Consider the following 26,991-nt stretch of genomic DNA (forward strand, 5'->3'; position numbering starts at 1 on the left):
AAAATTGTGTACTAATAGCTAGCAATGAAGTCATCGGCTCAATACTGGTAGGTCAAGTTTAGCATCCTATACTTCACCAGCAAGGTGTTACAAGATGGAGACACTCGATACCTGAATATAGAAAAGCTACCCAAACCATTTGTCTTGAACCAATCTATGCACTACTACATGCTGGTTGAATCTTGTTGTTGTGGTCTGTAGAAAGGAAGAAGATAAGATTTGAGAGGAATAACGGGGTTTCAAGGAAAAGGAGAAGGGATGCTTACTACCGGTTGAATCTTGTTGCCGGTTAAATGCATGCCGTTGAAGCTCAGTGAAACAATAGAGAATGCCGCCCGTGGTCTCGTGTTCTTGAGCTGGTGGGCTCTAGATAAAATAAGGAAGGAGAGTTCAAACAAGGGAGGAAAGGATGAGAGTGATTGGCTTTTGCTGCTTTTGTTTTTCAGAGAAATACAGATACATCCCATGCAGAATTCTGAATTCCAGCCCCCTACTATTAGCCCTCTCCCCACTATAAATCACATCCTGCCCGTGAATTTAACATCAATTCACGGTCAGGATGCATTCTCTATAGTATAAAATTCTGATTTGGGTTGATGGGTCATATTCCCTTTTCTCAGCAATCAAACAGACCGTAAAGTAACGGAATAGAGAGAACCGAAGAGGGTGACGTGAATGCCTCCTAGGGTTCACGTGCTTCTCTGGTCTGAGTGGCCTCTTGTTCTCCTCCCCGTCTCAATCCCAAATCATAGATCGAAATGGTTAATCGTTGCTGTTGCCGTTGGCAAACTCTGCACTCTCTAGTTCTCCGTTCTCCCATCTCTGGACTCTGATTTCTCTCCATCACTTGGAAGTTGCAACCGCTAAGCACCCTGCGCCCATTCTCACTTTCTCAGCTCTGTTTAGTTCAAGCAAGGAACGGCAGAACACGAATAGTCGAACAGGCACAACACAAGCAAAGCAAGTTCTGTCTGGCGCCAGTCCGCTGCTTCGCCGTCCGACGCTCCAGTGACCAACGCTTACACCGGCCACCGTTTCGTCATCTGTTGTCAGGCATCCAAGTTCATCTGTTCAGGTAGGCTTGACTCTTTTTTTTTTTTTTTTACATAAATAACAGAGCAATGAGCAAAGTTGGAACCATATAGATAGATTAGATGCAATACAAGAGAACAAAATCATTTTTTTTTTGCATAAATAGCGATTATCCAAACTCAAAATAGATAAATGCTTTCACGATTTTGAAGTTGGAACCTATTTCGTTTTAGTATTCAACAATCAACAGAGTTAAATCTCACTTTTCTATTAGCGAAAAAATCAGATAATAATTAAATTTAGTCAAGTTAATATATTGTATTATTGTTCTATTTGAGGGGGATTAACATACACAACAGTATTATTGTTATTATTATTCTATTTTGATCGAGGTAAGGTTTTTTCTTTTTTCTTTTTTTAATTTTGAGTGCAAAGTTTTGCATAAAAAACCAAAAAACTGTAGTGCGGTTAACCGGTTGCATCGGTTCTTTTTTGGTTCGGATTTTTAAGAAACCGAACAGATTGGTTCAGTTAAAAAAAATACCCATGGTTCAGTTAACCGAACCGTGAGCACCCCTAATTTGCTTTAAATATCTTATTAGTTGCTAAAAAAATTCTTCTTGTTAATTTCTTTAAAAAATTATGCTATTTTTTGAAGTTGGTCGTAGTTAACTGCTTTAGGAATTTAACACTGCCTGCTATTATTTGCTTTAAATATCTTCCCAATTGCGTAAGAATGTTTGTTGTTACCTGCTTTAAAAAAATGTGCTAATTGCTTAACTTGCTTCATCAGAAATTAATAAATACGAATGCTTGGTATAGATTGCTTTTTCTGGTAGAGTGGTATACATTTTTTTCTTGAAGAGGTGATGGCGAGAATGGGGCTTGTGGAGAAGTGGAGGAGAAATGGAAAAGTTATAATGTGGTAGGGGGGGAGTCTGGCTATGTGATGATGAAGAAATTAGGGTACTTAAGAGAAGATTTGAAGAGTTGGAGTAAGTCAGCGCTTTCTGTTGGGAAGTGTTTCATGGTTGCATTAATACCTATGGTCCACTCCAAAGAAAAAGACCAAATTGGTGTTTGTCTCCTAATTGGTATGTCTTTTGTAAATTGAATGGTGAGACTGCATTTCATCTTCTAATTTCCTGCCCTTTAGTTTGCTTTATTGGTTTGTCCTTTGGCTGCAGGCTGGATGGTTTTTTAGCCCTACTGGCATTAGCTGTACAAAAAAGAGGGGTAGGACCTTGTGGGGGTGCACTAGAGCAGCACTACTTTGGATTGTGTGGGGGGAAAGAAATGCAAGAATATTTGAAGAGAAGGAAAGAAGTGGAAGCCTTGGTAGAAACAATAACTTTGAGAGTGGCATATTGGTCAAAGAGCATGAAGCTGTTTTCAGACTTCAAGATTGAAGATTTTATCAGAGCTTGGGGTGTTATTGCTGCATCCTCATCTACAAGACAAAGATCTGTTGAGACTTGGTCTCCCCTAATAAATGGCTAGAAGAAAATAAACTTTGATGGGAGTTGTTTGGGTAATCCAGCCCTTCATGTATAGGGGGGGCATTAGGGATGAAGAGGGGAACATAACTGCTTTATACTCTGGTCCTGTGGAACAAGGTGATATGGCAAGGTCAGAGTTTTTGGCTGCAGTTTATGGGGTTTGAGAAGGCTAAAGAATTGGGTAATTAGTAGGCTGATTATTGAGGGAGAGTAAAAAATTGTTGTAAAGTAGCTGCTTAAGGGGGAGGGGGTGATATGGCATTTGAGGAATGAATTCAGGATGCTTAAATGGCTATCAAAGGACATGTCAATCCGAGTGAGATGGGTGAGAACTGCCAACAATTTGGTAGTTAGCTTAGCCAAGCAAGAGGTACATAGAACACCTGTTTTGGGCTCAAATGTAATCTTGGATTTGGTCAGTTTCTAAAGCTGGTTTTCTTTTTACATCTTGTTGTAACCTGATATTTTCTAATTAATGAAATCTTTTTTTCTCTGTTGCCGATAAAAAAAAAAGACCCAAGATGGTGGAAGGGGTGCAGAAATGGGGTGTTCACAGTGGAATCCTACTACAATTTTTTTAGCTAGGAATCAAGTGGAAAGTGCCAACTTGAAAGGCATTTGGGGGAGTCCAGTTCCTCCTAGGGTGGAAGTGCTCACATGGTTGATCGCACTGGACTGCAAGGTCACTTGAGGTGGTGATCAAGTGAACAGAAGTTAATATCTGAGGTGGTGATCAATATGGCAGTAGAAAAATTGATGAATCGGCTTTCTTCTGTACACAATTTATTTAAGGATGATATGTTTTCTTCTTTTTTGAGGATGGTCTTTTCTGGGGTCCCTAGAAAGCTATACTGTACAGCATCTCATTGTACAGAGAACTGCACTTTGAAATTAATACAATATTTTATACTTTGCCTTTCTCAGAAAAAAAGAAAGAAGAGTGCTACAAATTGTTAACAGGTATTACATATTTACGTGTGTGGTGAAGCTGAGGAAAATGGCCTATATCTCCTAGTGCAATGCAGATTTTCATCTTGTATCTGTGCTTCTTCTTTAGACTCTTTGGTATGGTTAGAGGATCTCTTAACTGTCCAGTATATTTTCACTTGCTGGCCAGTTCGAAATAGGAACAATAAGGCAAAACTAGCATGGCCTGTTGTTCCTTTTGCAGTATGTTGGGAAATTTGGAAGGAGAGGAATATAAGGTTCTTCGAAGGCAAGACAAAACCCAAGGAGTTATTCTCAATTATAGTGAGAAGAATTATGGACTGGATTTTATTTCTCTTTGAATTTTCAGGGCTTTCTAAAGAGTCTATTGGTGCTGGTTTTTGGCTTGTTTGGAATTGGGCGAAGGATCTTGATGTATTTGTGATCTTGTCTTTTCTTGTACTTTCTTTTTGTTGGTGATTCCTCATCACCTCTTCTCATGTTGTACCTTCTTTTTTGAAGATTAATGAATTTTCTTTCTTATTTTATCTTCAAAAAAAAAAGAACTCACATTTTTACTTTTCTTAAAAACATCCGTTACATCTCTTAACATCTTTTCATGAGTCCATTGAAGATGAGTATGTTTCATTAACATCAAACCAATTTTCAAAATCTCAATCTAAATCTATAGCACAGACAGATTTTTCCTTAAGTTACCATCCTTGCAAAAACTGTTGAATAGGGTGTTGAAAGTCACCGTAGTTGGATTAGCCTTGTCTACTGTGATTCTTTAATGAACATAACAAAACCCATCCATAACTTCTTACATTTGTACTATATATATAGAGGCAATGTAGGCCTTGGTAGAAATGTTCATCCCTATTGTGGGTGGATAGGGTTTGATAGTGCAAAGGTTTGCCTGAAAGACATTAGATGGTAGGGGTGGTGCAAATGGACCGGATCATGATCCGAATCTGATCTTATTTTTGTTGGATTCAGATATCCCCTTACTGGATTTTTGGATTGGATTAGATCAGATAATAGGATCCGGTTGAAAATTGGATTGACTTCGAATACCCCCTATCTGATCCAAAAGAATTCGATTGGATAAAGTTATTTATTTATTTATAAATATGTTTATATTGCATTTTTGTATTTTTGTATAAAAAGGCATGTATACATTAATATATATGATGAAAATAGTTGAAAAATGCTTGTATTTTTTGTTTTTCTTTATATAAACTGTTTTTTGTTTTTTGTTTTGAGAAGAAGTATCAATTCATTAAAGAGACTCTTTTAGAAATATGTTTCTAATGATTTTTTTTTTGAGAAGTAAAGTACCAATTCATTAAAGAGACTATTTTAGAAATATGTTTCTAATGATTTTTTTTTTTGGAGAAGTAAACTGTTATGCTTTTTTTCTTTTAATAATTTATTAAAATTTTCAGAAATTAAATCGGATAGGATCAGATTCAGATATCTGACATCCTTAATGGATTCAGATTTGAATCGACATTTATGGGATCTGATTGGATCTTTGGATCGGGTTGCATTCAATTGATTTGCATCCCTGGTAGATGATATTGTAAAGGAGGTTGGGGAAGGCTGAGAGAGGTTGTTGAGGGAGTTTTGGATTTCAGATCTGAGATCTGAGAAGGTTTTGAAGGGAGGAGTCTTTGGAGGTTGAAGGAGGCATGCATAGGGATTCACAAAGGCTATATGGGGAGGCAAAAGGTGTGGATCCCTTTGAGGGGTCCCTATTTATAGATTTTTGGGGAGGGTTTCCCCTTTCTAGAAAGCGCCTAGTTGCTAAAAGTCAAGGCATTTGGGCGAGGCGCCCAACCAAGCGTGCTTAGTCGCCTAGGCGGGCGCTTAGGCGCTTAGGCGCTTAGGCAGGCACTTAGTTGCCTAGAAGGGCGCCTAGTTGCTAAAAGTCAAGGCGTTTCACCCTTGGTGATGCCTAGGCGGGCGCTTAGTCATCTTGAAGGGCACCTAGTTGCTAAAAGTCAAGACATTAGGGTGAGGCACCCAACCAAGGGCGCCTAGTCACCTAGGCGGGTGCCTAGTTGCTAAGGCAACCAGCCAAGGCATTAGGGCGAGGAACCCAGCCAAGGCATTAGGGCGAGGCACCCAACCAAGTGTTACGATTCAAAAACAGGCTTAGCCTTGCCTACGCTTGGCGAGCTTACGTTAGGGACACCACCATCATTTTCGCCTGTAAGATTTTTGGGAGAACCGATGTCATCTTCAGGCAGACCACCAAAAGCTTAACGTACTCTTTGAGGAGGGGTGGTCGACCTCCTTGGGTGCCTAACATTGGCACTCCTAGACCATCATCCCCTTGCGGGGCGGCCCTGGTTAATGGCTAGCATGGCTTCCAGGGTTCCTCATGGGCGCACACTTGCTCATGGGGACAGTGTTGGACCGGCACTGCGTTACCGATACTCAAGGGAGGCTTGGAATGCGGGCTTGGCTCAAGCATGACCCTTCACCACGCCATCCCCTTGCCCAAGCTGAGTGAGCTATCCCGTTGCCTCTAGCGCACGGGTGTGTTTCGGCCCAAGTGGTTGCCTATCATCATGGCACATAGGTGCCTGTCATCGTCGGCATATAGGAGACCCTTCACATCGGTGCCAAGTCACCTCATCGGCGCATGGTCACCTTGCATTATGGTTGTCACCCTTTAGCATGTAAGCGGTGCCTCCCATGGACCGGTCTGAGCCAGGAGAGTGCCCCGGCCATTGGACTTGAGGTCATGATCCAATGCTACTGACGTTGGTGGAGCCATCCCATCGGGCAACTCCTAGCCTCTAAGGGCATAAAGGCTTGTCCTGGCCTACCTTGGCTTGGACGCCGCATGGGTTTCTTCTGCTGTAGAGCTACCCCCGTGACAGTTGGTATCAGAGCAAGTTGGCTAATTGCAACCGCAATTGGTTTTCAGCAGATTAGCCCAGAGCCAGTTGAAGTGGTCATTACGACAAGCAACATTTTGTGGGGTGCGGTCCCTAGGTACTTCCACCCAGGATCGAGCAGAATTCATATCAGGCATGGCAAGAGGCCATTCATTGTTCGTGTCCCCATTCCAATGACATTAAAACAGCTTCCCTTGCGGGGGCAGACGCATTGGTTGTTGTCCTCATGCGGGGGCAGACGCGTGAGCCTTGATAGGGGATGTGGGTACACTGTCTGAGCAGATTGTTTATCAGGCCTAGCAAGAGGCCATTCAATGTTCGCGTTCCCATTCCAATAACCCTAAAACAGCTTCCCTTGCGGGTGCAGACGCATTGGTGGTTGTCCTCATGCGGGGGAAGACGCGTGGGTCTTGTTAGGAATGTGGTTACGCTAGCCGTTGGAGCATGGAGGCCCTACACCGGCAAAGTATCAGGTGGACATGCTCAGTTTTCAGGCAGAACACTTGCAGCAGCAGAAGCTCATCACAAGGCGAGTGCATGTTTGGCAACTCATGGGTAAAAGTTGCCACCACTCGCAGAGATTGCGGTCAGGTCTCCTTGAGGCAGCAGTAGTGGGGCCCCCTCGGAGTGAAGATGTAGCCCGAGTTGGCGAGGCGAAGCGTAGTTTCGAGGGCCCAGAGAGCATAAGCCATGGCTAGGTTTGAGTAACCCGAATCGGCGAGGTAAAGTCTGCAGGCCAACATGGTGAAAGGGTGCCCAGGTCATCGCCAACATGAGGAGTAGACCTATCAGCGTGTTCGGTAGCATCACCGAAAAGCTACCAAGAAGACGGTTGAGCCTTGAGGTAAGATGAAACATGGGGCGGACCTCCGCGAAGCACCACACACATTTCTTCTAGGGCCCTTCTTTCACAGTTCAACGGCATAGCCATTGCGCGGTTTGAGTAACCTCAACACTGGGGGGTGAAGTCCAGGCAGGCCGGCATGGTGAAATGGTTCTGTCCCCATAAATGGACACCAACATAGGCAAGACACGTTTTAGCCAGACGGGCCCTGGAACTGGCAGAAGAAGTGGATGGTGCGGGACACAGACGCCCATTCACCGAAGGAGTCATTGTCGAGGACGACAGTGAATTGAGTGGGGGAGCCTGTTACGGTTCAAAAACAGGCTTAGCCTTGCCTATGCTTGGCAGGCTTACGTTAGGGACATCACCATCATTTTCACCTATAAGATTTTTGGGAGAACCGATGTCATCTTCAGGCAGACCACCAAAAGCTTAACGTACTCTTTGAGGAGGGGTGGTCGACCTCCTTGGGTGCCTAACCTTGGCACTCCTAGACCATCATCCCCTTGCGGGGCGGCCCTGGTTAATGGCTAGCATGGCTTCCAGGGTTCCTCATGGGCGCACACTTGCTCATGGGGACAGTGTTGGACCGGCACTGCGCTACCGATACTCAAGGGAGGCTTGGCATGCGGGCTTGGTTCAATCATGACCCTTCACCACGCCATCCCCTTGCCCAAGCTGAGTGAGCTATCCCGTTGCCTCTAGCGCACGGGTGTGTTTCGGCCCAAGCGGTTGCCTATCATCATGGCACATAGGTGCCTGTCATCGTCGGCATATAGGAGACCCTTCACATTGGTGCCAAGTCACCTCATCGGCACATGGTCGCCTTGCATTATGGTTGTCCCCCTTTAGCACGTAAGCGGTGCCTCCCATGGACTGGTCTGAGCCAGGAGAGTGCCCTGGCCATTGGACTTGAGGTCATGATTCAGTGCTACTTACGTTGGTGGAGCCATCCCATTGGGCAACTCCTAGCCTCTAAGCGCATAATGGCTTGTCCTGGCCTACCTTGGCCTGGATGCCGCATGGGTTTCTTCCGCTGTAGAACTACCCCTGTGACACAAAGGCGCCTAGTCACCTAGGCGGGTGCCTAGTTGCCAAGGCTCAGTTTGGAAGCAGTACAAATGCAAATATGTACAATGTAAATACATACAAAATAATACCAGATATAAGGTTTTGCACTCTACATATTTGCATTTGTACTCCTTCCAAACTCAGCCTAAAAGTCAAGCGTTTGGGCAAGGCGCCTAGTCGGCTAGGCGACGCCTAGGTGGGTGTCTAGTCGCCTAGAAGGGTGCCTAGTCGCCTAGAAGGGTGCCTAGTTGCTAAAAGTAAGGTGTTTGTGTGAGGCGCCCAGCCAAGGCCGCCTAGTCGCTTAGGTGATGCCTAGGCAGGCGCTTAGTTGCCTAGGCGATGCTTAGTCGGGTGCTTAGTCGCCTAGGCGAGTGCCTAGTCGCCTAGAAGGGCGCTTAGTTGCTAAAAGTTAAGGCGTTTGGGCGAGGCACCCAGCTAAGGGTGCCTAGTCGCTCGCCCTTGGCAATGGCTAGGTGGGCGCTTAGTTGCCTAGAGGTGCACCTAGTTGCTAGAAGTCAATGTGTTTGGGTGAGGCACCCGTCTAGTCGCCTAGAAGGGTGCCTAGTTGCTAAAAGTCATGGCATTTAGGCGAGGCATCCAGCCAAGGGCACCTAGTCGCCTAGGTGACGCCTTGACAACATGCAAACTTGTTTGGATGAAATAGTTCTTACAAGAAGTTGGGGTGAATGTTCCTAAACCCACAAGGTTGTTTTGGGAAAGGTCTCTGAAGAGTTAGGGGGAAAATCTTGGGGTAAGGAGGGAGACCAAGAAAAGTTTGGTGAGGTGGAAGATTGACCTGTGGCTTTGCAGATAAATCACCTCTTTGGTGCGGTTGTTGCAGAAATGATGTGTTTCTCTTGCTTTCTCTGTTTTTGTTGTTCTTGTTGGTTGGTTGTAGTTGTGCGGTTTGGGGGTTGTTATCTTAACACCTGCTCTGAGGTTGTATTCAGTTTCTTTTTTCTTTTAATAAAATTTGTTCCTTTTATTTATAAAAAAAGCTGCTATTCGCATCTCCTCTAATCTAGTGTTTCATGAAAGAACAAAACACATAGAGGTAGACTGTTATTTTGTGAGAGAGAAAGTGACTAGTGGAGACTTTATCACACCATATGTGAGATCAGAAGATCAAGTAGCAGACCCCTTAAGCAAAGGATTAAGCAACTTGCGAATGAGTTATATTTGTTACAAGCTGGATCTCTATGACATTTATGCTCTAGCCTGAGGGGGAGTATTAAGAGCTAAGTTATTTTATTTGTTAATAGTTTAGTTAGGCGGCAGGACATATGGGTCCTTTTATTTATTTATTGTGTTTTTATATCCTATAGTTAAGTGAGGGCATATCTGTGTTTGCTTTTTTTTGATCAATAACAGATTCATTCAATTCATTGAAATATCAAAATATTTAAAGCAAGGAAGACAAAAACTCTTATCTTCCAAATACAACTTAAACCCTCCAAAGACAGAAAAAGAGAAAAAGAAACAAAAGAAACAATTAAGTTACAGCTTAGCCCAAAACATTGCTTCCCTTTCTATCCCTTGTTTAGCTAATCCATCAGCTAAAGAGTTAGCTGATCTCTTAACCCAACTCATCTTGATTTCCATCTCCCGCACCAGCCACCTGAATTTCCTCTTTCCATTTCTGTAGTTCCATAAACCGCAGTCATCTTTAATCAGTTACCCTATCACCGCCTCCAAGTCCCCTTCAATTATGAGTTTCCTGACATTTATCTCCTTGGCTTTCTGAACTCCTTCCATAACTACCAAGATCTCAGCTCTAAGAGAATCCCCCACACCAATTGGGCCTAAGAACAGGGCATAAATGACCCTGTTCTCATCCCTAAAAACACATCCAATCCTTGATTGTCCCGGATTCCCCCTACAACTACCATCAAAATTTAACTTTAAGAAGCCAACAGGTGGGGTAGTCCAAGACACCCTTATTATTGGTTTGACCTGAGTGCAGTTTGCAATCTCACCCGACTTTCTCAACATGTCTTCCACTGTGTAATCTGTAAATAGTTCTAGTGATTTCAGCCACTGTACTGCCCTTATGTGGATCACAACCCTCAATTCTTCAGCCCCTCTCTCATTTTTAAAGAAGATCCTAGTATTTCTTTCTTCTCATAATGTCTAGCATACTACATCCCTTAGACCTCTCCACGTAGTCCTTCCCCTTTTCATGTGCCACCTGGAAAAGGAAGGGGAAAATAGGCTTTGCAAGTTTGATGGAGGGTTCCACCTACACCCAAAGAGAGAAAAAGCCCACTCCCAAATTGACTTTGCAAATTGGCAAGACACCAATAGGTGAAAATCAGTCTCCCCATCCGCTTTGCAAAGAACAAACCAATGAAGTGACAAACAAGTATTGGGTCTCTTCTTTTGGAGCAAATCCCCAGTGTTGAATCTTTCCAAATAAGCTTCCCAAAAAAAACTACCAACCCTAGGAGGATTCGGTCTGCACCAAACATCACTAACCGGGAAAGGGGAGGTTGCAAGTTCCACCAAGAAAAAGAGCCCGTGGGGGTAGGGGTCCAAATTCTAGAGTCCACCTTAGAAGGGTCCAAGAAAACATTATCAAGTTCAAAGAGGCTCGAAATACTATCAAGGTCTGAATCCCTCACAGCCCTCCTCAGACCCTGGTTCCACCCAAACCCCGAACTGGAAGAGGAAGGGGTGATGAAAGAAGAAACTGACTCATTTTTAAATTTAGAAAGAGCATACAAAGAAAGAAACTGTTCCTTAAGAGGAACATTCCCCACCCGTATATGTTCCCAGAATTTTATGGATTTACTTGAAATCAAACCATACTTGACATGAGGGGAGAAGATTGGAAGCAAATCATGAATGGCTTTCCAAGGTGAAGTGCTTGTGGTCCTTGCTCTGATTCTAACATCCCATCCATCTTGCTCCAGCCCATGTATGCTTGCCACTATTCTAGCCCATAGCTTTTCTTGCTCCAGAGGGAACCTCCACAACCATTTCCCCAGAAGGGTTGAATTCCTTATCCCAATGTTCCCAAGCCTCAAACCTCCATAGTTTTTACTTCTGGTCACCACCTTCCATTTAACGTTGTGGTCTCTCTTCTCCTCTCCCATCTCCCAAAGGAAATCTCTCATCAACCTCTCTAATCTACTACAAACCTTCCCTGGAATCTTAAACACTGAAAGAAAATAAATGGGTAAGTTTGCTAACGTGGCCTTAATCAGTGTAATCCTACCACCCAGAGAGAGATAATTCTTTTTCCAAGAGACATCTCTTTTTTCAAATCTTTCCACCACCGGGTTCCAAAAACTCTCTCTTAGGATTCACCTAGGGGCAACCCTAGATAGTTCAAAGGTCACCCTGATACTTCACACCCTAGTACTTCTGTGCTCTCCCTTATCTCTCTCTCCTCCAAATTCACCCCCACTATACAACTCTTCCCAAAGTTTACCTTCAAATTTGACATCTGTTCAAATGGCTGAATCACCAGTTTTAGGTTCCTGATGAAGCTCACATTACCTCCTTCACAAAACAGGATCGTATCATCCGCAAACTGTGAGTGAGTGGGATGTCCTCCCTTCCAACCCTCTAACCTCTAATGAGACCCCTAGAGTCTGCCCTATGGATCAACTTCCCCAGAACATTAGCACCCAGTAAAAACAAAACAGGAGATAAGGGGTCTCTCTACCTTATACCCCTAATGGCTGGGAAGAAATCAACCACTGCCCCATTCACTAGCACTGAATAATGACAGTTCTGAACACAACCCATGATGCATTTGGCACCATTTGGCCCCAAATCCCATTTTGATCAAAACTTTCCTTAAGATTTCCCAATCCACCATGTCATAAGCCTTCTCCAAATCCAGTTTACACACCACTCCCTTCTTTTTATCCTTCTTTAAATTCTCCACACTCTCATTGGTAATGAGGATTTGATCTATGATTTGTCTTCCACTTACAAAGGCACCTTGATTTTGTTCAATTATGTCTGGCAATACCCTCTTCAGCTTCAAGGATAACTCCTTTGCAATGATCTTGTACAGATTGTTTACCAGACTGATTGGTTTGAAATCCCTTGGATGCAAAGCTTATTTCATTTTGGGAATCAGAGCTATAAAAGTGGAATTCACCCCCGGATTAACAATTCCTCTCCTATGAAATTCCTCAAAAACCATGAGAAGGTCTTCTTTCAAAGTGTCCCAACAGTCCTGATAAAAAGCCATTGTGAACCCATCCAACCCTGGAGCTTTTGTTCTGTCCATAGAAAACACAACATCCTTAATCTCCTCCAAGTCAAAGTTCCTTTCCAAACTCCTATTATCCCCCCTTACATCTGCCCAGTCCAAACCTTCAACCCACACCCTATCATTTACAGGCCTTCTTAGAATGGATTTAAAATGTTCCACACATGCCCTGGCTATCTTCTCTTGTTGAGTTAACTCAATTCCATCCACCACCAATTTGGAAATGAAAATTCTCATTTTTCTTCCATCTGCCAAAGAATGAAAGTACCTGGTGTTCTTGTCTCCCTCTTGCAACCATTTACACCTAGATTTTTGCCTCCAACTTATCTCCTCCTTATGAAGGCAATCCTTTAATTGGCTTCTCAAGCCCCTTCTTAATTCATTGTCTTCCTCTCCAAATTCTCCCCTTTCTTCTTTAGAGTCGAGGCTTTCAAGTTGGTCCATCAAATCTCTTTTTCTTTCTTCTATCCTCCTAAACTCCAAAATATTCCACTCCTTAATCTTTGTTTTCAGGAATTGTAATTTCTTATGAAATCTCATCCCCTCCCATTCCACCAAGGGGTTACACTCATTCCACCACTCCCTTACTCTACTGGTAAACCCTGGATGGAGTAACCACATGTTTTCAAATCTAAAGGGGGTAGATCCTCCAATCCTTCTCTCTTCCTTGCATAACACTATGGGCCAATGATCTGAGGTCACCCTAGGTAGAGCTCTAGATGTCAAGTTCCCCCAGTGATCTTCTCAATCCATTGAAAACAGGAATCTATCCAACTTAGAGCATATGGGTCTATCGTGGAGATTTGGCCAAGTAAATGTCTTCTGGGCTAATGGAATCTCCTTAAGCTCAAAGGCATCTACAAACCTGTTAAACTTCCTCATACTCATTGTCACCCTCCGATTGGTCTTATTAGTTTCCTTTGGGTATCTGATCACATTGAAGTCTCCACCCACACACCATGACCCCTCCCACAGCTCTCTTATGTCAGCCAATAGACATTTGTAAGCACCCACACAAATCCATCCTCTTGCGGTTTGAACTTCATGGAAATTGAGTATCTTCCAATCAGTTCCTCCAAGCCTTCAACCACATCCCTCTTCCACATTGTCACTATCCCCCCTGAAGCACCCCAAGATGGAGCAGCTACCCAACTGATCCCCTTGGCTTTCCATACACTTTGTGCCCAACTATTATTAAACTCCATTCTCTTGGACTCCTGTAATAGTACTATGTCTGGGTCGAACCTCTACCTCTTTTATTGTCTCTCTTTTCCTCACACTTCCTAACCCCCTCGCATTCCAACTTAGTATCTTCATTCTCACTTCTTTCTTAATTCTCTTCTGCCCTTTACCACTACTTTCCCCCTTTCCTTCTTTTTCCTTTTGCCTCAAACTTCTTGTCTCCTTCCACATCTCTTCTCAATCTTTCCACTTCACTCAAATTTCTCTTCTTTGCTCTTCCCTCCTTCCTCTTCTGCAGACCATCTTTCAGCACATTCAGATCTTCTAATTTGCATCCAACTTCCCCACAAAATCCGCTATCAAATCCTCTTGCTTAAATTCCCACCCCAACCCTTCCTACAAACTCCCCTTCAACCCTTCCCTCCTCTCCTTAGGTCCCTCCCCTCTTCTCTCCTCTCCCTCCTTCCTTCCTGTGATGTTACCTCCCACCTCCTTTGTGCACTCCACAATTACCTTTCCAGCCCAGCCCTCCTTTCCTTCCCTCCCCTCCCTTGATCCCTCCTCTCTTCTGTCCTCTCGACCCTCTCTCCTTATTATTATTTCCTTCCACCTCATTAAATACTCTCTCAATAATCTCCCATGCTTTCTCATTTCTTAACCTCCCTTCCCGCTCCTCTTCACTAGTTTCCAATCCCCTTCCCAAAACCTTAGAAATCTCACCACCTTGACTGACGCACATACATGGTTTGCAGGACATGGATTGGGAGCGGAATCTGGAATACAGGACACAGAAGACACATTAGTAGCAGAAACTAAATTCACTTGGTTACCTGGATTTGATAGAGGGGTTGGAATAGAGTTGTTCCCGGCTTCCTTTTCTTGATCCAGAGGTTGGTAAAGTTCTTTCTCCCTGAGTTGGTTGTGAAGTCCATTCTTGTGTTGCTTGCGAAATCTGAAGTCTTGAGAATGGGCTTTTCCATGTACTGACTTCATTCTCATCTAACTTGTGTAGTCCTGGGCTTCTTTCTTCCTCTAGTTGACCTTCCTGGCCTCCCAAATCATGCCCCCTTTCTTCTCTAACTCACTCTGAAACAACCTTGCAATGTTCCATCCTCCCATGTCACCTGCAATATAGCCGCCTTTATCATTCACGCTGCCAATACTGGTACCATCATCTGTACCGTCATCTGATTCTTCTTCTTCATCTACACTACACATTACCCAACCTTCGTCCGCCTCCTCTTTGGCTCTCTCCCTTGCGTACCTTGGGTTTGGCTTCTCTGAGAAGCATCACCCTGGGCTCTGTTCCTCACTGGTGCGACGCGGGACCCACTGGAGGTTCCTTTGCTTGTGCATTTGCCGCTGCTGTAGGCTGTTCTGAGCGCCCCTCACCATTTGGGAGATGATAGACCCAAGCTCCTGTCTATCATCCGTCCAAAGCCCTTCTCATTAGCCTTGTGATGTGGGTCACTTAAAAACGACTTTGGTTTGTTGTGCGGTTTGCCTGACCCCTCTATCAATTCAACCGGCTCGGATCGAGCTAAACTGCACCCTGGGCCACTCCCTTTCTTCGCCACGTTAGCGAAGGATAAAGAGCCTGCCTTAGCTTTAAACCTTTCAAAAAAATTTGAATTAATTTCTTTAATTGGCTGACTTGTTGATTGAGTTACCCCATCCGTCCCATTAAACCTTTCCTTAAATTCCACCTGCACCCCTTTTTGACTGCCCTCTCTCTTCCCTCCACTTGTCCACCATCCTTCCAGCTCATCGTCTTCAACCTTGGAGCCTCTTCCCCAACACGCCTGTTTGACTTCTGAAGCTACCCATATCTTATACCAAACTTCATCCGAGCAAATCTCGAAGCACCTAGGCATGTCTTCGTGTTTAATACCAGCCACCTGAACCTCGATGGCGACCAAGCTACGTTTATCAGCTTCCACCAAGACTCCTCCTAAGCTCTGTACAATATAATATGTTCAAGAACAGAGTCATGCCAAGGTTGGAAGGGGAGACCTACAAACTTCAGTCGCACGCAACCATCTTGTACGACAACTCCATTACAGCTGGGACTCCAATTCTGGACCTGTATCAGGCCTCCGTCGACCTCTACAGCTTTGAACCTTAGTTCCTGGTCGCCAACATCCAGAACAGCTTTTGAGTCTGTAAATGGAACCAGCAGAGCTTCGTTTCCAATTCCAATCTCTCCGGCTACTGCATTCAACACTTTCTTCCAATCTGTCACTTCTTTATCGACCTTCAGAACCATTCTTCTCCTCCATACATCCGTCCCTGCTCCCACCAGGATTCTTCGATGCACAGGAGAGCAAGCCACCACCACCCCATCGTTCAAGGTGTTTTGAGCTTCTGCGCTCCTGGTAGTTCTAATTGAAACTGACTCCTCCTGATCCTTCCTACCCTGGTGCTTGGAATTTTGACCAGTTTCCTCCACTCCTTCTATCTTCCTTCTTTCCGATGCTACGAGGAAGGACTGCAACACCTTCACAACAGACCTCCACCCTTTCTGCATTCTCCCTTCCGGCACACAGAACATTTGTTTTCCAGCTCTTCCAAAGAACTCCTCCACCGTGATGAACCAGCCCTTCCAATTTCTTTTCAGTTCAATTGCATATTTCTTACCTAGAACTGATATTGAGTTCTTCCAGCCATTCACCTTGCCGGAGTTGATACCCCCATCTATAAAACCTTTCATCCAAACAATGACCTCCTTTGGTACCAGTATTGTTGCCTTGCTGTTCTCTCTAATTTTCAGTGCTTCCTTACCTTTGATCCGATCCTCCTCAAACTTGAAGGTCTTATCTTCGATCAACACCTCAGGCCTCCATCTTCCTATGGTTCTGAATCCCCTCTCCCCCTCCATCTTCTCCAGCCGTAGCTTTGATCAACACCTCAGACCTCCATCATGTCTGCATCCTGATTCTCTACATATCCATTCTAAGCTCTGAAAAATCGTATAGACATCCGACTTCTCTAATTCTCTATTGCCAAGTTAATGACCTCGGTTTCAGTAGTAGATTTTTTCTGAAAAATCGAATTGTTCCTTTCTGACCACACAGCCCACATATCTGTGTTTGCTTTCTTTTATTTATAGTAGTGAGGCAGCTGTTAGGCTAACAGAACATTGAGAACTCTAACAGCCGAAGCCTTTTTTCTCTTCTCCCTTTTTTCTCTTGTCTTGCTTCTCTCTGTTCTTATCTTGCATCTTTCTTTCTATTCTGCCCCTTTTCCTGCAGTTTTTATTTTTTATGACCAATCACACTTCCTATTTCAGTTCAAATTATCATTAAGTTATGCTGAGATAACTCTATTGACCCCTTCTTTGGCCAAGTCGTCTGCCTAACAATTACAAGATATCTGAACCCATGTGAAGGTGGGTGCCAATTCTCTTGCAATGTGTCTGATTTCTCTCATAATATGTCTATACTGCTATGGTATCATCTATTTTCATTAAGCCAATCCACTATGACCTTTAAATCTCCCTCAACCAGCAATAGCACTATTTCCATTAAGCCAATCATGGTGCAGGAGTAGCCCTCCTATTTCAGAAAGCCCAGTCTTCCCCATGCTATAACCATTAAAGTTCAATTTTATATAAAATGCTAGCATGGGAGACCACAATAGATCTCCCAAGTGGTGGACAGCAATTGGTGATGTGCTGCCATTCACTGAGAAATGTCTGAAATGGGGCAATGTTTTAGTCTGGTGAACTGCCTTGTCGTTATGTTTATGAGAAACTTCCTTGGAAATCCTTGTGTTCCTCTCCTCCCATATGGACCAAAGGGTAGCAGTCCTAACACATGTCCTTGAACAGTTTTCCCCTTTTAGCAGGCAAGGACCCCATTCCATCAAACAAACTACTCACATCCCATCTCCCCATCTGCAACCAAAGAGAGAAAAAATGCTCCCAAGTGTTAGAAGTACAGGAACAGGAGATTAGTAGATAATTTCTAGTTCTTCAGTTGCTTTACATAACAGATAAATATGTGGAGATAGACACCAGTTAGGTATCCATTTCTGTAGTAGTGATTTTCAAGTGAAAGACCTCTAAAAAATGAAATTAAAAATGAAATTAACAACGAAAATATAAAGATGGATGTTTCTGTCAGTCCTGGGCTTCACTGAATCTGATAGTTTTCTTTTGCTTTTCAGCCCATGTAAGGATCAAGAAATTCTATTAAATAAGAAAGATAGATGAACTTTTATATTTTGAGATGCTAGTGATTGATTAAAATGTTTAGATCTTAGAGAAAGATGGAGGGGGAGAGTGGATTCAGAACCGTAGGAAGATGGAGGTCTGAGGTGTTGATCGAAGCTAAGACCTTCAAGTTTGAGGAGGACCGGATCAAAGGTAAGGAAGCACTGAAAATTAGAGAGAACAGCAGGGTGACAATATTGGTACCAAAGGATGTCATTGTGTGGATGAAAGGTTTTATAGATGGGGCTATCAACTCCGGCAAGGTGAATGGCTGGAAGAACTCAATGTCAGTTCCAGGCAAGAAATATGCAATTGAACTGAAAAGAAATTGGAAGGGGTGGTTCATCACGGTGGAGGAGTTCTTTGGAAGAGCTGGAAAACAAATGCTTTGTGTGCCGGAAGGGAGAATGCAGAAAGGGTGGACGGCTATCGGGAAGGTGCTGCAGTCCTTCCTTGTAGCTTTGGAAAGAAGAAGGATAGAAGGAGTGGAGGAAACTGGTCAAAATTCTAAGGACCAGGGTAGGAAGGATCAGGAGGAGTCAGCTTTGATTAGAACTACCGGGAGTGCAGAAGCTCAAAATACCTTGGAAGAGGGTGTGGTGGTGGCTTGCTCTTCTGTGCATTGGAGAATCCTGGTGGGAGCAGGGACAGATGTATGGAGAAGAATGGTTTTGAAGGCCGATAAAGAAGTGACAGATTGGAAGAAAGTGTTGAATGCAGTAGCCGGAGAGATTGGTTTTGGAAATGAAGCCTTGCTGGTTCCATTTACAGATTCAAAAGCCATTCTGGATGTAGGTGACCAGGAACTAAGCTTCAAAGCTGTGGAGGTGGACGGAGGCCTGATACAGGTCTAGAGTTGGAGTCCCAGCTGTAATGAAGTTGCAGTGCAGGATGGTTGCGTTCGACTGAAGCTTGTAGGTCTCACCTTCCACCTGTGGCGGGACTCTGTTCTTGAACATATAGCACAAAGCTTAGGAGTCTTGGTGGAAGCTGATTGACGTAGTTTGGCCGCCGTCGAGGTTCAGGTGGCTGGTGTTAAACACGAAAACATGCCTAGGTGCTTCGAGATTTGCTCGGATGCAGTCTGGTATAAGGTGTGGGTAGCTTCAGAAGTCGAACATGTGTGGTGGGGAAGAGGATTCAAGGTTGAAGACGTTGAGCTGGAAGGATGGTGGACACGTGGAGGGCAGAGAGAGGGCGGTCAAAAAGGGGCACAGGTGGAATTTAAGGAAAGATTTAATGGGACGGCTGGGGTAACTCAATTGACAAGTCAGCCAATTAAAGTAATTAATTCAAATCTTTTTGAAAGGCTTAAAGATAAGGTGGGCTCTTTATCCTTCGCTGACGTGGCGAAGAAAGGGAGTGGCCCAGGGTGCAGTTTAGCTTGGTTCGAGCCGATCGAGTTGATAGGGGGGTCAGGCAAACCACACAACAAACCAAAATTATTTTTAAGTGACCCACGTGACAACTTAAATGGTCACGTGGGTCAGGCTAAGGAGAAGGGCTTTGGACGGATGATAGACAAGAGTTTGGGTCTATTATTGTCCCAAATGGTCACGGGGGTTGAGAACAACATGCAACAACGGCTAACGAACAAGCAAAGGGACCTCCTGTGGGTCCTGCATTGCACCAGTGAGGAATGGAGCCCAGGGTGACGCTTCTCAGAGAAGCCAAACCCAAGGTAGGCAAGGGAGAGCTGAAGAGGAGGAGGTGGACGAAGGTTGGTAATGTGTAGTGTAGATGAAGGAGAAGATTCAGATGGCGGTACATATGATGGTAGTAGTATTGGCAGCGTGAATGACAAAGGCGGCTATACTGTAGATGACATGGGAGGATGGAACATTGCATGGTTGTTTTAGAGTGAGTTAATGGGAGACCAGGAAGGTCGACTAGAGGAAGAAAGAAGCTTGGAACTCTACAAGTTAGATGAGAATGAAGTCAGTACATGAAAAAACCCATTCTCAAGACTTCAGATCTGGCAAGCAACACAAGAAAGGCGATATCAGGAAAACCTGAAGCAAAGTAGGAAAACACCAAATAGGGGTGAATCAGGGGTACAAAGGAAAGATCACCATGTTGACCAAAGGATAGATGGTTTCCCCAACCAACTTAGGGAGATAGATTTTTACCAACCTCAGGATCAAGAAAGGGAGTCCGGGAACAATTTTCTTCCAACCCCTCTATCAAATCCAGGTAACCAAGTAAATTTAGTTTATGCTATTAATGTGTCTTCTGTGTCCTGTGTTCCAGATTTTGCTCCCGACCCATGACCTGTAGACCATGTATGTGCAGCCAATCAAGGTGGTGAGATTTCTAAGGTTTTGGGAAGGGGACTGGAAACTAGTGAAGAGGAGCGGGAAGGGAGGTTAAGAAATGAGAAAGCATGGGAGATTATTGAGAGAGTATTTGATGAGGTGGAAGGAAATTTAGTTTGGAGAGAGGGTCGAGAAGACATAAGAGAGGAGGGCTCAGGGGAGGGGAGGGAAGGAAAGGAGGGCCGGGTTGGGAAGGAATTTGTGGAGTGCACAGAGGAGTTGAGAGGTAACATCATAGGAAGGAAGGATGGAGAGGAGAGAGGAGGGGAGGGACCTATGGAGAGGAGGATAGGGTTGAAGGGGAGTGTGTAGGGAGGGCTGTGGGGGGATCTAAGCAAGAGGATTTGATAGCGGATTTTGTGGAGAAGTTGGGATGCAGATTAGAAGATCTGAATGTGCTGAAAGATGGTCTGCAAAAGAGGAAAGAGGGAAAAGCAAAGAAGAGAAAATTGAGTGAAGTGGAAAGATTGAGAAGAGATGTGGAAGGAGATAGGAAGTTTGGGGAAAAAGGGGAAAGAAGGAGAGGGGGAAAGTAGTGGTGAAGGGCAGAAGGGAATTAAGAAAGAAGTGAGAATGAAGATACTAAGTTGGAATGTGAGGGGGTTAGGAAGTGCGAGGAAAAGAGAGACAATAAAAGAGGTAGAGGTTCGACCCTTACATAGTATTGTTACAAGAATCCAAGAGAATGGAGTTTAATAATAGCTGGGCACGGAGTGTATGGAAAGCCAGGGGGATCTGTTGGGTGACTGCCCCATCTTGGGGTGCGTCACGGGGATGGTGACAATGTGGAAGAGGGATGTAGTTGAAGGTTTGGAGGAACTGACGGGAAGATACTCAGTTTCCATGAAGTTCAAACAGCAAGAGGATGGATTTGTGTGGGTGCTTGCAAATGTCTATGGGCCAAATGATTACAGAGAGAGAAAGGATTTCTAGGAGGAATTGGTTGATATAAGAGGGTTGTGGGAGGGGTCATGGTGTGTGGGTGGAGACTTCAATGTGATCAGATACCCAGAGGAAACTAATAAGACCAATCGGAGGGTGACAATGAGTATGAGGAAGTTTAATAGGTTTGTGGATGCCTTTGAGTTTAAGGAGATTCCGTTAGCCCAGAAGACATTTACTTGGTCAAATCTCCAAGATAGACCCATATGCTCTAAGTTTGATAGGTTCCTGTTTTCTATGGATTGGGAAGAACATTGGGGGAACTTGACATCTAGAGCTCTACCTAGGGTGACCTCAGACCATTGGCCCATAGTGTTATGCAAGGAAGAGAGGAGTGGAGGACCCACACCCTTTAGATTTGAAAACATGTGGTTACTCCATCCCGGGTTTACCAGTAAAGTAAGGGAGTAGTGGAATGACTGTAACCCCTTGGTGGAATGGGAGGGGATGTGATTTCATAAGAAACTACAATTCTTGAAAACAAAGATTAAGGAGTGGAATATTTTGGAGTTTGGGAGGATAGATGGGAGAAAGAGAGATTTGATGGACCAACTTGAAAGCCTTGACTCTAAAGAAGAAAGGGGAGAATTTGGAGAGGAAGACAATGAATTGAAAAAGGGGCTTGAGGAGACAGAGGATTGCCTTCATAAGGAGGAGATAAGTTGGAGGCAAAAATCTACGTGCAAATGGTTGCAAGAGGGAGACAGGAACACCGGGTACTTTCATTCTTTGGCAGATGGAAGAAAAAAGAGAAATTTCATTTCCAAATTGGTGGTGGATGGAATTGAGTTAACTCAACAAGAGGAGATAGCTGGGGCATGTGTGGGACATTTTAAATCCATTCTAGAAGACCTGTAAATGGAAGGGTGTGGGTTGAAGGTCTAGACTGGGCAAATGTAGGGGGAGATAATAGGAGTTTGGAAAGGAAGTTCGACTTGGAGGAGATTGAGGTTGTGTTTTCAATGGACAGAACAAAAGCTCCAGGGCCGGATGGGTTCAAAATGGCTTTTTATCAGAACTGATGGGGTATTTTGAAAGATGATCTTCTCATGGTTTTTGAGGAATTTCATAGGAGAGGAATTGTTAATCCGGGGGTGAATTCCACTTTTATAGCTCTGATTCCTAGAAAGAAAGAAGCATTGCATCCAAGGGATTTCAGACCAATCAGTCTGGTAAATAGTTTGTACAGGCTCATTGCAAAGGTGTTATCCTTGAGGTTGAAGAGGGTATTGCCAGTAATATTTGAACAAAATCAAGGTGGCTTTGTAAGTGAAAGACAGATCACAGATCAAATTCTCATTGCCAATGAGTGTGGAGAATTTCAAGAAGGATAAAAAGAAGGGGGTGGTGTATAAGTTGGATTTGGAGAAAGCTTATGATATGGTGGATTGGGAGTTCTTAAGGAAGGTTATGATCAAAATGGGGTTTGGGGCCAGATGGTGTAAATGGATCATGAGTTGTTTTCGGAATTGTCATTATTCAGTTCTAGTGAATGGGACAATGGTGGATTTCTTCCCAACCACTAGGGGTATAAGGCAGCTCTTATCTCCATTTTTGTTCTTACTGGTTGGCGATGTTTTGGGAAAGTTGATCCATAGGGCAGACTCTAGGGGTCTCATTAGAGGTTGGAGGGTTGGAAGAGAGAACATCTCACTCACTCACTTATAGTTTGCTAATGATACAATCTTGTTTTGTGAAAGAGGTAATGTGAGCTTCATAAGGAATTTGAAATTGGTGATTCAGCTATTTGAGTAGGTGTCAAATTTGAAGGTGAACTTTGGGAAGAGTTGTGTAGTGGGGGTGAATCTAGAGGAAAGAGAGTTAAGGGAGAGTGCAGAAGTACTGGGGTGTGAAGTATCGGGGTGGCCTCTGAACTATCTAGGGCTGACCCTAGGAGATAATCCTTGGAGGGAGAGCTTTTGGAACCCGATGGTGGAAAGATTTGAAAAAAGACTTGTATCTTGGAAGAAGAATTCTCTCTCTAGGTGGTAGGATTACACTGATTAAGGCCACGTTAGCAAACTTACCCATTTATTTTCTTTCAGTGTTGATTCCTGGGAATGTTTCTAGTAGGTTGGAGAGGTTGATGAGAGATTTCCTTTGGGAGTCGGGAGGGGAGAAGAGGGACCACAGGGTTAGCTGGAAGGTGGTGACCAGAAGTAAAAACTATGGGGGTTTGGGGCTTGGAAACATTGGGATAAGGAATTCAGCCCTTCTGGGGAAATGGTTGTGGAGGTTCCCTCTAGAGCGGCAGAAGCTATGGGCTAGAATAGCGGCAAGAATACATGGGCTAGAATAGCGGCAAGAATACATGGGCTGGAGCAAGATGGATGGGATGCTTTCATTACCCCTTCCTCTTCTAGTTCAGGGTTTGGGTGTGAGGGGCTCAGACCTTGATTGTATTTCGAACCTCTTTGATCTTTTTGATAATGTTTTGTTGGACCCTTCTATGGTGGACTGTAGAATTTAGACCCTTACCCCCATGGGCTCTTTTTCTTGTGCTTCCTTCTTCAAAGTCCTTTGCTAGTCCACTAGTCCTGCAACCTCCCCTTTCCCGGTTAGTGAGGTTTGGTGCAGACCGATTCTTCTTAGGGTTGGTGGTTTTTGTTGGGAAGCCTATTTGGAAAGATTCAACACTGGGGATTTGCTCCAAAAGAATAGACCCAATACTTGTTTGTCACCTCATTTGTGTGTTTTTTGCAAAGCGGATGGGGAGACTGGTTTTCACTTATTGGTGTCTTGCCAATTTGCAAAGTCAATTTGGGAGTGGGCTTGTTCTCTATTTGGGTATAGGTGGAACCCTCCATCAGACTTGCAGAGCCTTTTTTCCCCTCCCTTCTTCAGGTGGCACATGAAAAGGGGAAGGACTACATGGAGAGGTCTATGGGATGTAGTATGCTAGACATTATGGGAAGAAAGAAATACTAGGATCTTCTCAGAAAATGGGAGAGGGGCTGAAGATGTGAAGGCTGTGATACACATAAGGGCAGTACAGTGGCTGAAATCACTAGAGCTATTTACAGAGTACACAGTGGAAGACATGCTGAGAAAGTAGGGTGAGATTGCAAACTGCACTGAAGATCAAACCAGTAATAAGGGTGTCTTGGACTCCCCCACCTGCTGGCTTCTTAAAGTTTAATTTTGATTTGAGTTGTAGGGGGAACCCGGGACAATCAGGGATTGGAGGTGTTTTTAGGGATGAGAACGGGGTCATTTCTGCCCTGTTCTCTGGCCCAATTGGTGTGGGGGATTCCCTTAGAGCTGAGATCTTGACAGTTATGGAAGGAGTTCAGAAAGCCAAGGAGTTGAATGTCAGGAAACTCATAATTGAAGGGGACTCGGAGGTGGTGATAGGGTGGCTGATTAATGACAACTGCGGCTTATGGAATTACAGAAATGAAAAGATGAAATTCAGGTGGCTGGTGCAGGAGATGGAAATCAGGATGCGTTGGATTAAGAGATCAGCCAACTCTTTGGCGGATGGATTAGCTAAGCAAGGGTTAGAAAGGGAAGCAATGTTTTGGGCTAAGCTGTAACTTAATTGTTTCTTTTGTTTCCTTGTTTCTCTCTTTGGAGGATTTAAGTTGTACTCGGAAGATAAGGGCTTTTGTCTTCCTTGCTGTAAATAGTTTGATTTTCAATGAATTGAATGAATCTGTTATTGATCAAAAAAAAAAAAAAAAGAAAATATAAAGATGTTTACTAACAAATATTTCAGCTATTATACAATCTAATATTATTTTCTTTCTTGCCAACAAGTGGGCACATGGATCTCAGCTCACCCTTAATCTCAATTATTTGGGGTTGGCTACACAAATCTTATTAAGGGAGCACTCAAGCATTTAAAGTTCTTGCTCAGTTTTTGTATTTCTTTATTTTTTTATTGGGGTGGGGGGTGGGGGGAGGCACAGGACGGGTAGGCAAGATATACAACCTATTGTGTAACTAATAGTTTATGCAAATACGATATTAAACCTCATTTTGCTAAGACTTGCACTTCATCAATAACGGGGTGTCTTTGTGTCTACCTAACCTAGTACTGTTTCGTTTTAATTTTTAAGTTGGTGTGGAGGCTGGTTCTTGGGTCCTGACTGGTTGGATTCATGCTGTGGCCATTCCTTGGCATCTAGGTTGAGAATTCCATCCGTTTGGATAGTAAAGCCCTTGATGCTATTATGTATTAATTTGTTATTTGACATTAACAGATGGGAGTTGATTTTACGCATAAAATGTCAAGGATTTGGTAACCAGTCCATTGCTCCCAAGACCCCAGATTGCTGAGACCAACATTTGGTAATAGCCCTTCCTAGATGGGAGTTGGTTTATTGCTGGTGTGGTCCTTCCAGGTGATGAAGTTTGTTTTCTTATGGAAATTTTGAAATTTCTTTTCTTAGTTAAAAATTTTTTAAAAGTGAATTTGTTATTAATAAAACAAAAAGAAAATGAGAAAAAAAGAAAAAGATGTTTCACCCAATGGAGTGGATTTGCAACCTGCATCCTTTGAACTAGGTTTAAATGAAATTAACTTCTCTTTTTGGGCATATATTTGACATTAACAGATGGGAGTTGATTTTACGCATAAAATGTCAAGGATTTGGTAACCAGTCCATTGCTCCCAAGACCCCAGATTGCTGAGACCAACATTTGGTAATAGCCCTTCCTAGATGGGAGTTGGTTTATTGCTGGTGTGGTCCTTCCAGGTGATGAAGTTTGTTTTCTTATGGAAATTTTGAAATTTCTTTTCTTAGTTAAAAATTTTTTAAAAGTGAATTTGTTATTAATAAAACAAAAAGAAAATGAGAAAAAAAGAAAAAGATGTTTCACCCAATGGAGTGGATTTGCAACCTGCATCCTTTGAACTAAGTTTAAATGAAATTAACTTCTCTTTTTGGGCATATATTTAGAGTTATTTAGGACAAAAAAAATAGGTTTCTGAAATGGTGTTATTTTTCTTTCCTCTATATATGGTACATCTGGTTGACAAGGGAAATGTGGACATTGATACATTTATTATTGAAAAAGAAAATATGTAATACTTTTACATGAATCTAATTGCTTGAGGTTTTACTCTGGACATCGGTTTACTGTGTCTGCTTTCCCAGAAGGTTAACCATTTTTTTGTGCTCAAATTAGAGATGCCTGCAAAAGAGATATTTTAACTAGTATCTGTTATTGTTTACCATGGACTTAAAATGTTATAAGTTCAAGATTTTTCTGAAATTTGGCTGACCTCTTGCTTAACTTTTCACTTCATGGAGTGAACTTGTGGTTCCTTACCCTCATACTGTTCTAACCTGAAGTCTCTTTTAATCAGGATCCTCCATAGGCATCCAAGAAATTCCATATGGGCAGCGCAGAGGCTAGGGTTACATGTACTGTTTCGTCAACTTTGCCTGGACTGCAAAAAAATCAAGGATCAGCTGCAACACCTGTGGCTAACGCAAAACCAAAAAAGATATGTTGTGCTTGCCCCAACACTAAAAGGCTCAGGGATGAGTGCATTGTGGAGCATGGTGAAGCTGCTTGCACAAAATGGATCGAGGCTCATCTTGCTTGCCTTCGTGCAGAGGGATTCAATGTTTGAAATTGATGAATATGGATGAAGTGATGAGAATAAAGGAGTCCAACAGTTTTGCTTAAATGATACAACAAACTTTTAAATTCTGGCTCTATTTTCCCAGAAGAGTCCCTCTACTTTTAACTGTAGTAACACGGATGAATGACTCCATTTTTTAATAAAATTAGACAAATACATTTCTAATTTCTCAATTTGGAATCTTTGTACTCATATCAAGGGAATAAATCAGTTCTGATTTCTTCCAAGCA

General features: G+C 43.4%; 1 protein-coding gene across 1 annotated transcript; it reads left to right on the plus strand.

Moving 5' to 3' along the window:
* Nucleotides 1-353: 353 nt before the first annotated feature.
* Nucleotides 354-26,991, plus strand: LOC148871999 (cytochrome c oxidase copper chaperone 1-like). Its single transcript, XM_088973802.1, has 2 exons — nt 354-1,075; nt 26,480-26,991. The coding sequence occupies exon 2, from the start codon at nt 26,510-26,512 to the stop codon at nt 26,747-26,749; it is 240 nt and encodes a 79-aa protein (XP_088829928.1). The 5' UTR covers nt 354-1,075; nt 26,480-26,509; the 3' UTR covers nt 26,750-26,991.

Source organism: Nelumbo lutea, chromosome 2, assembly GCF_056320005.1.
Source record: "Nelumbo lutea isolate HS-2025 chromosome 2, American lotus-T2T, whole genome shotgun sequence".
NCBI classification, from domain to species: Eukaryota; Viridiplantae; Streptophyta; class Magnoliopsida; order Proteales; family Nelumbonaceae; genus Nelumbo; species Nelumbo lutea.

Coding starts and splice junctions, on each gene's coding strand:
- LOC148871999 (XM_088973802.1), top strand. CDS start 26,510: ATGGGCAGCGCAGAGGCTAGGGTTACATGTACTGTTTCGTCAACTTTG.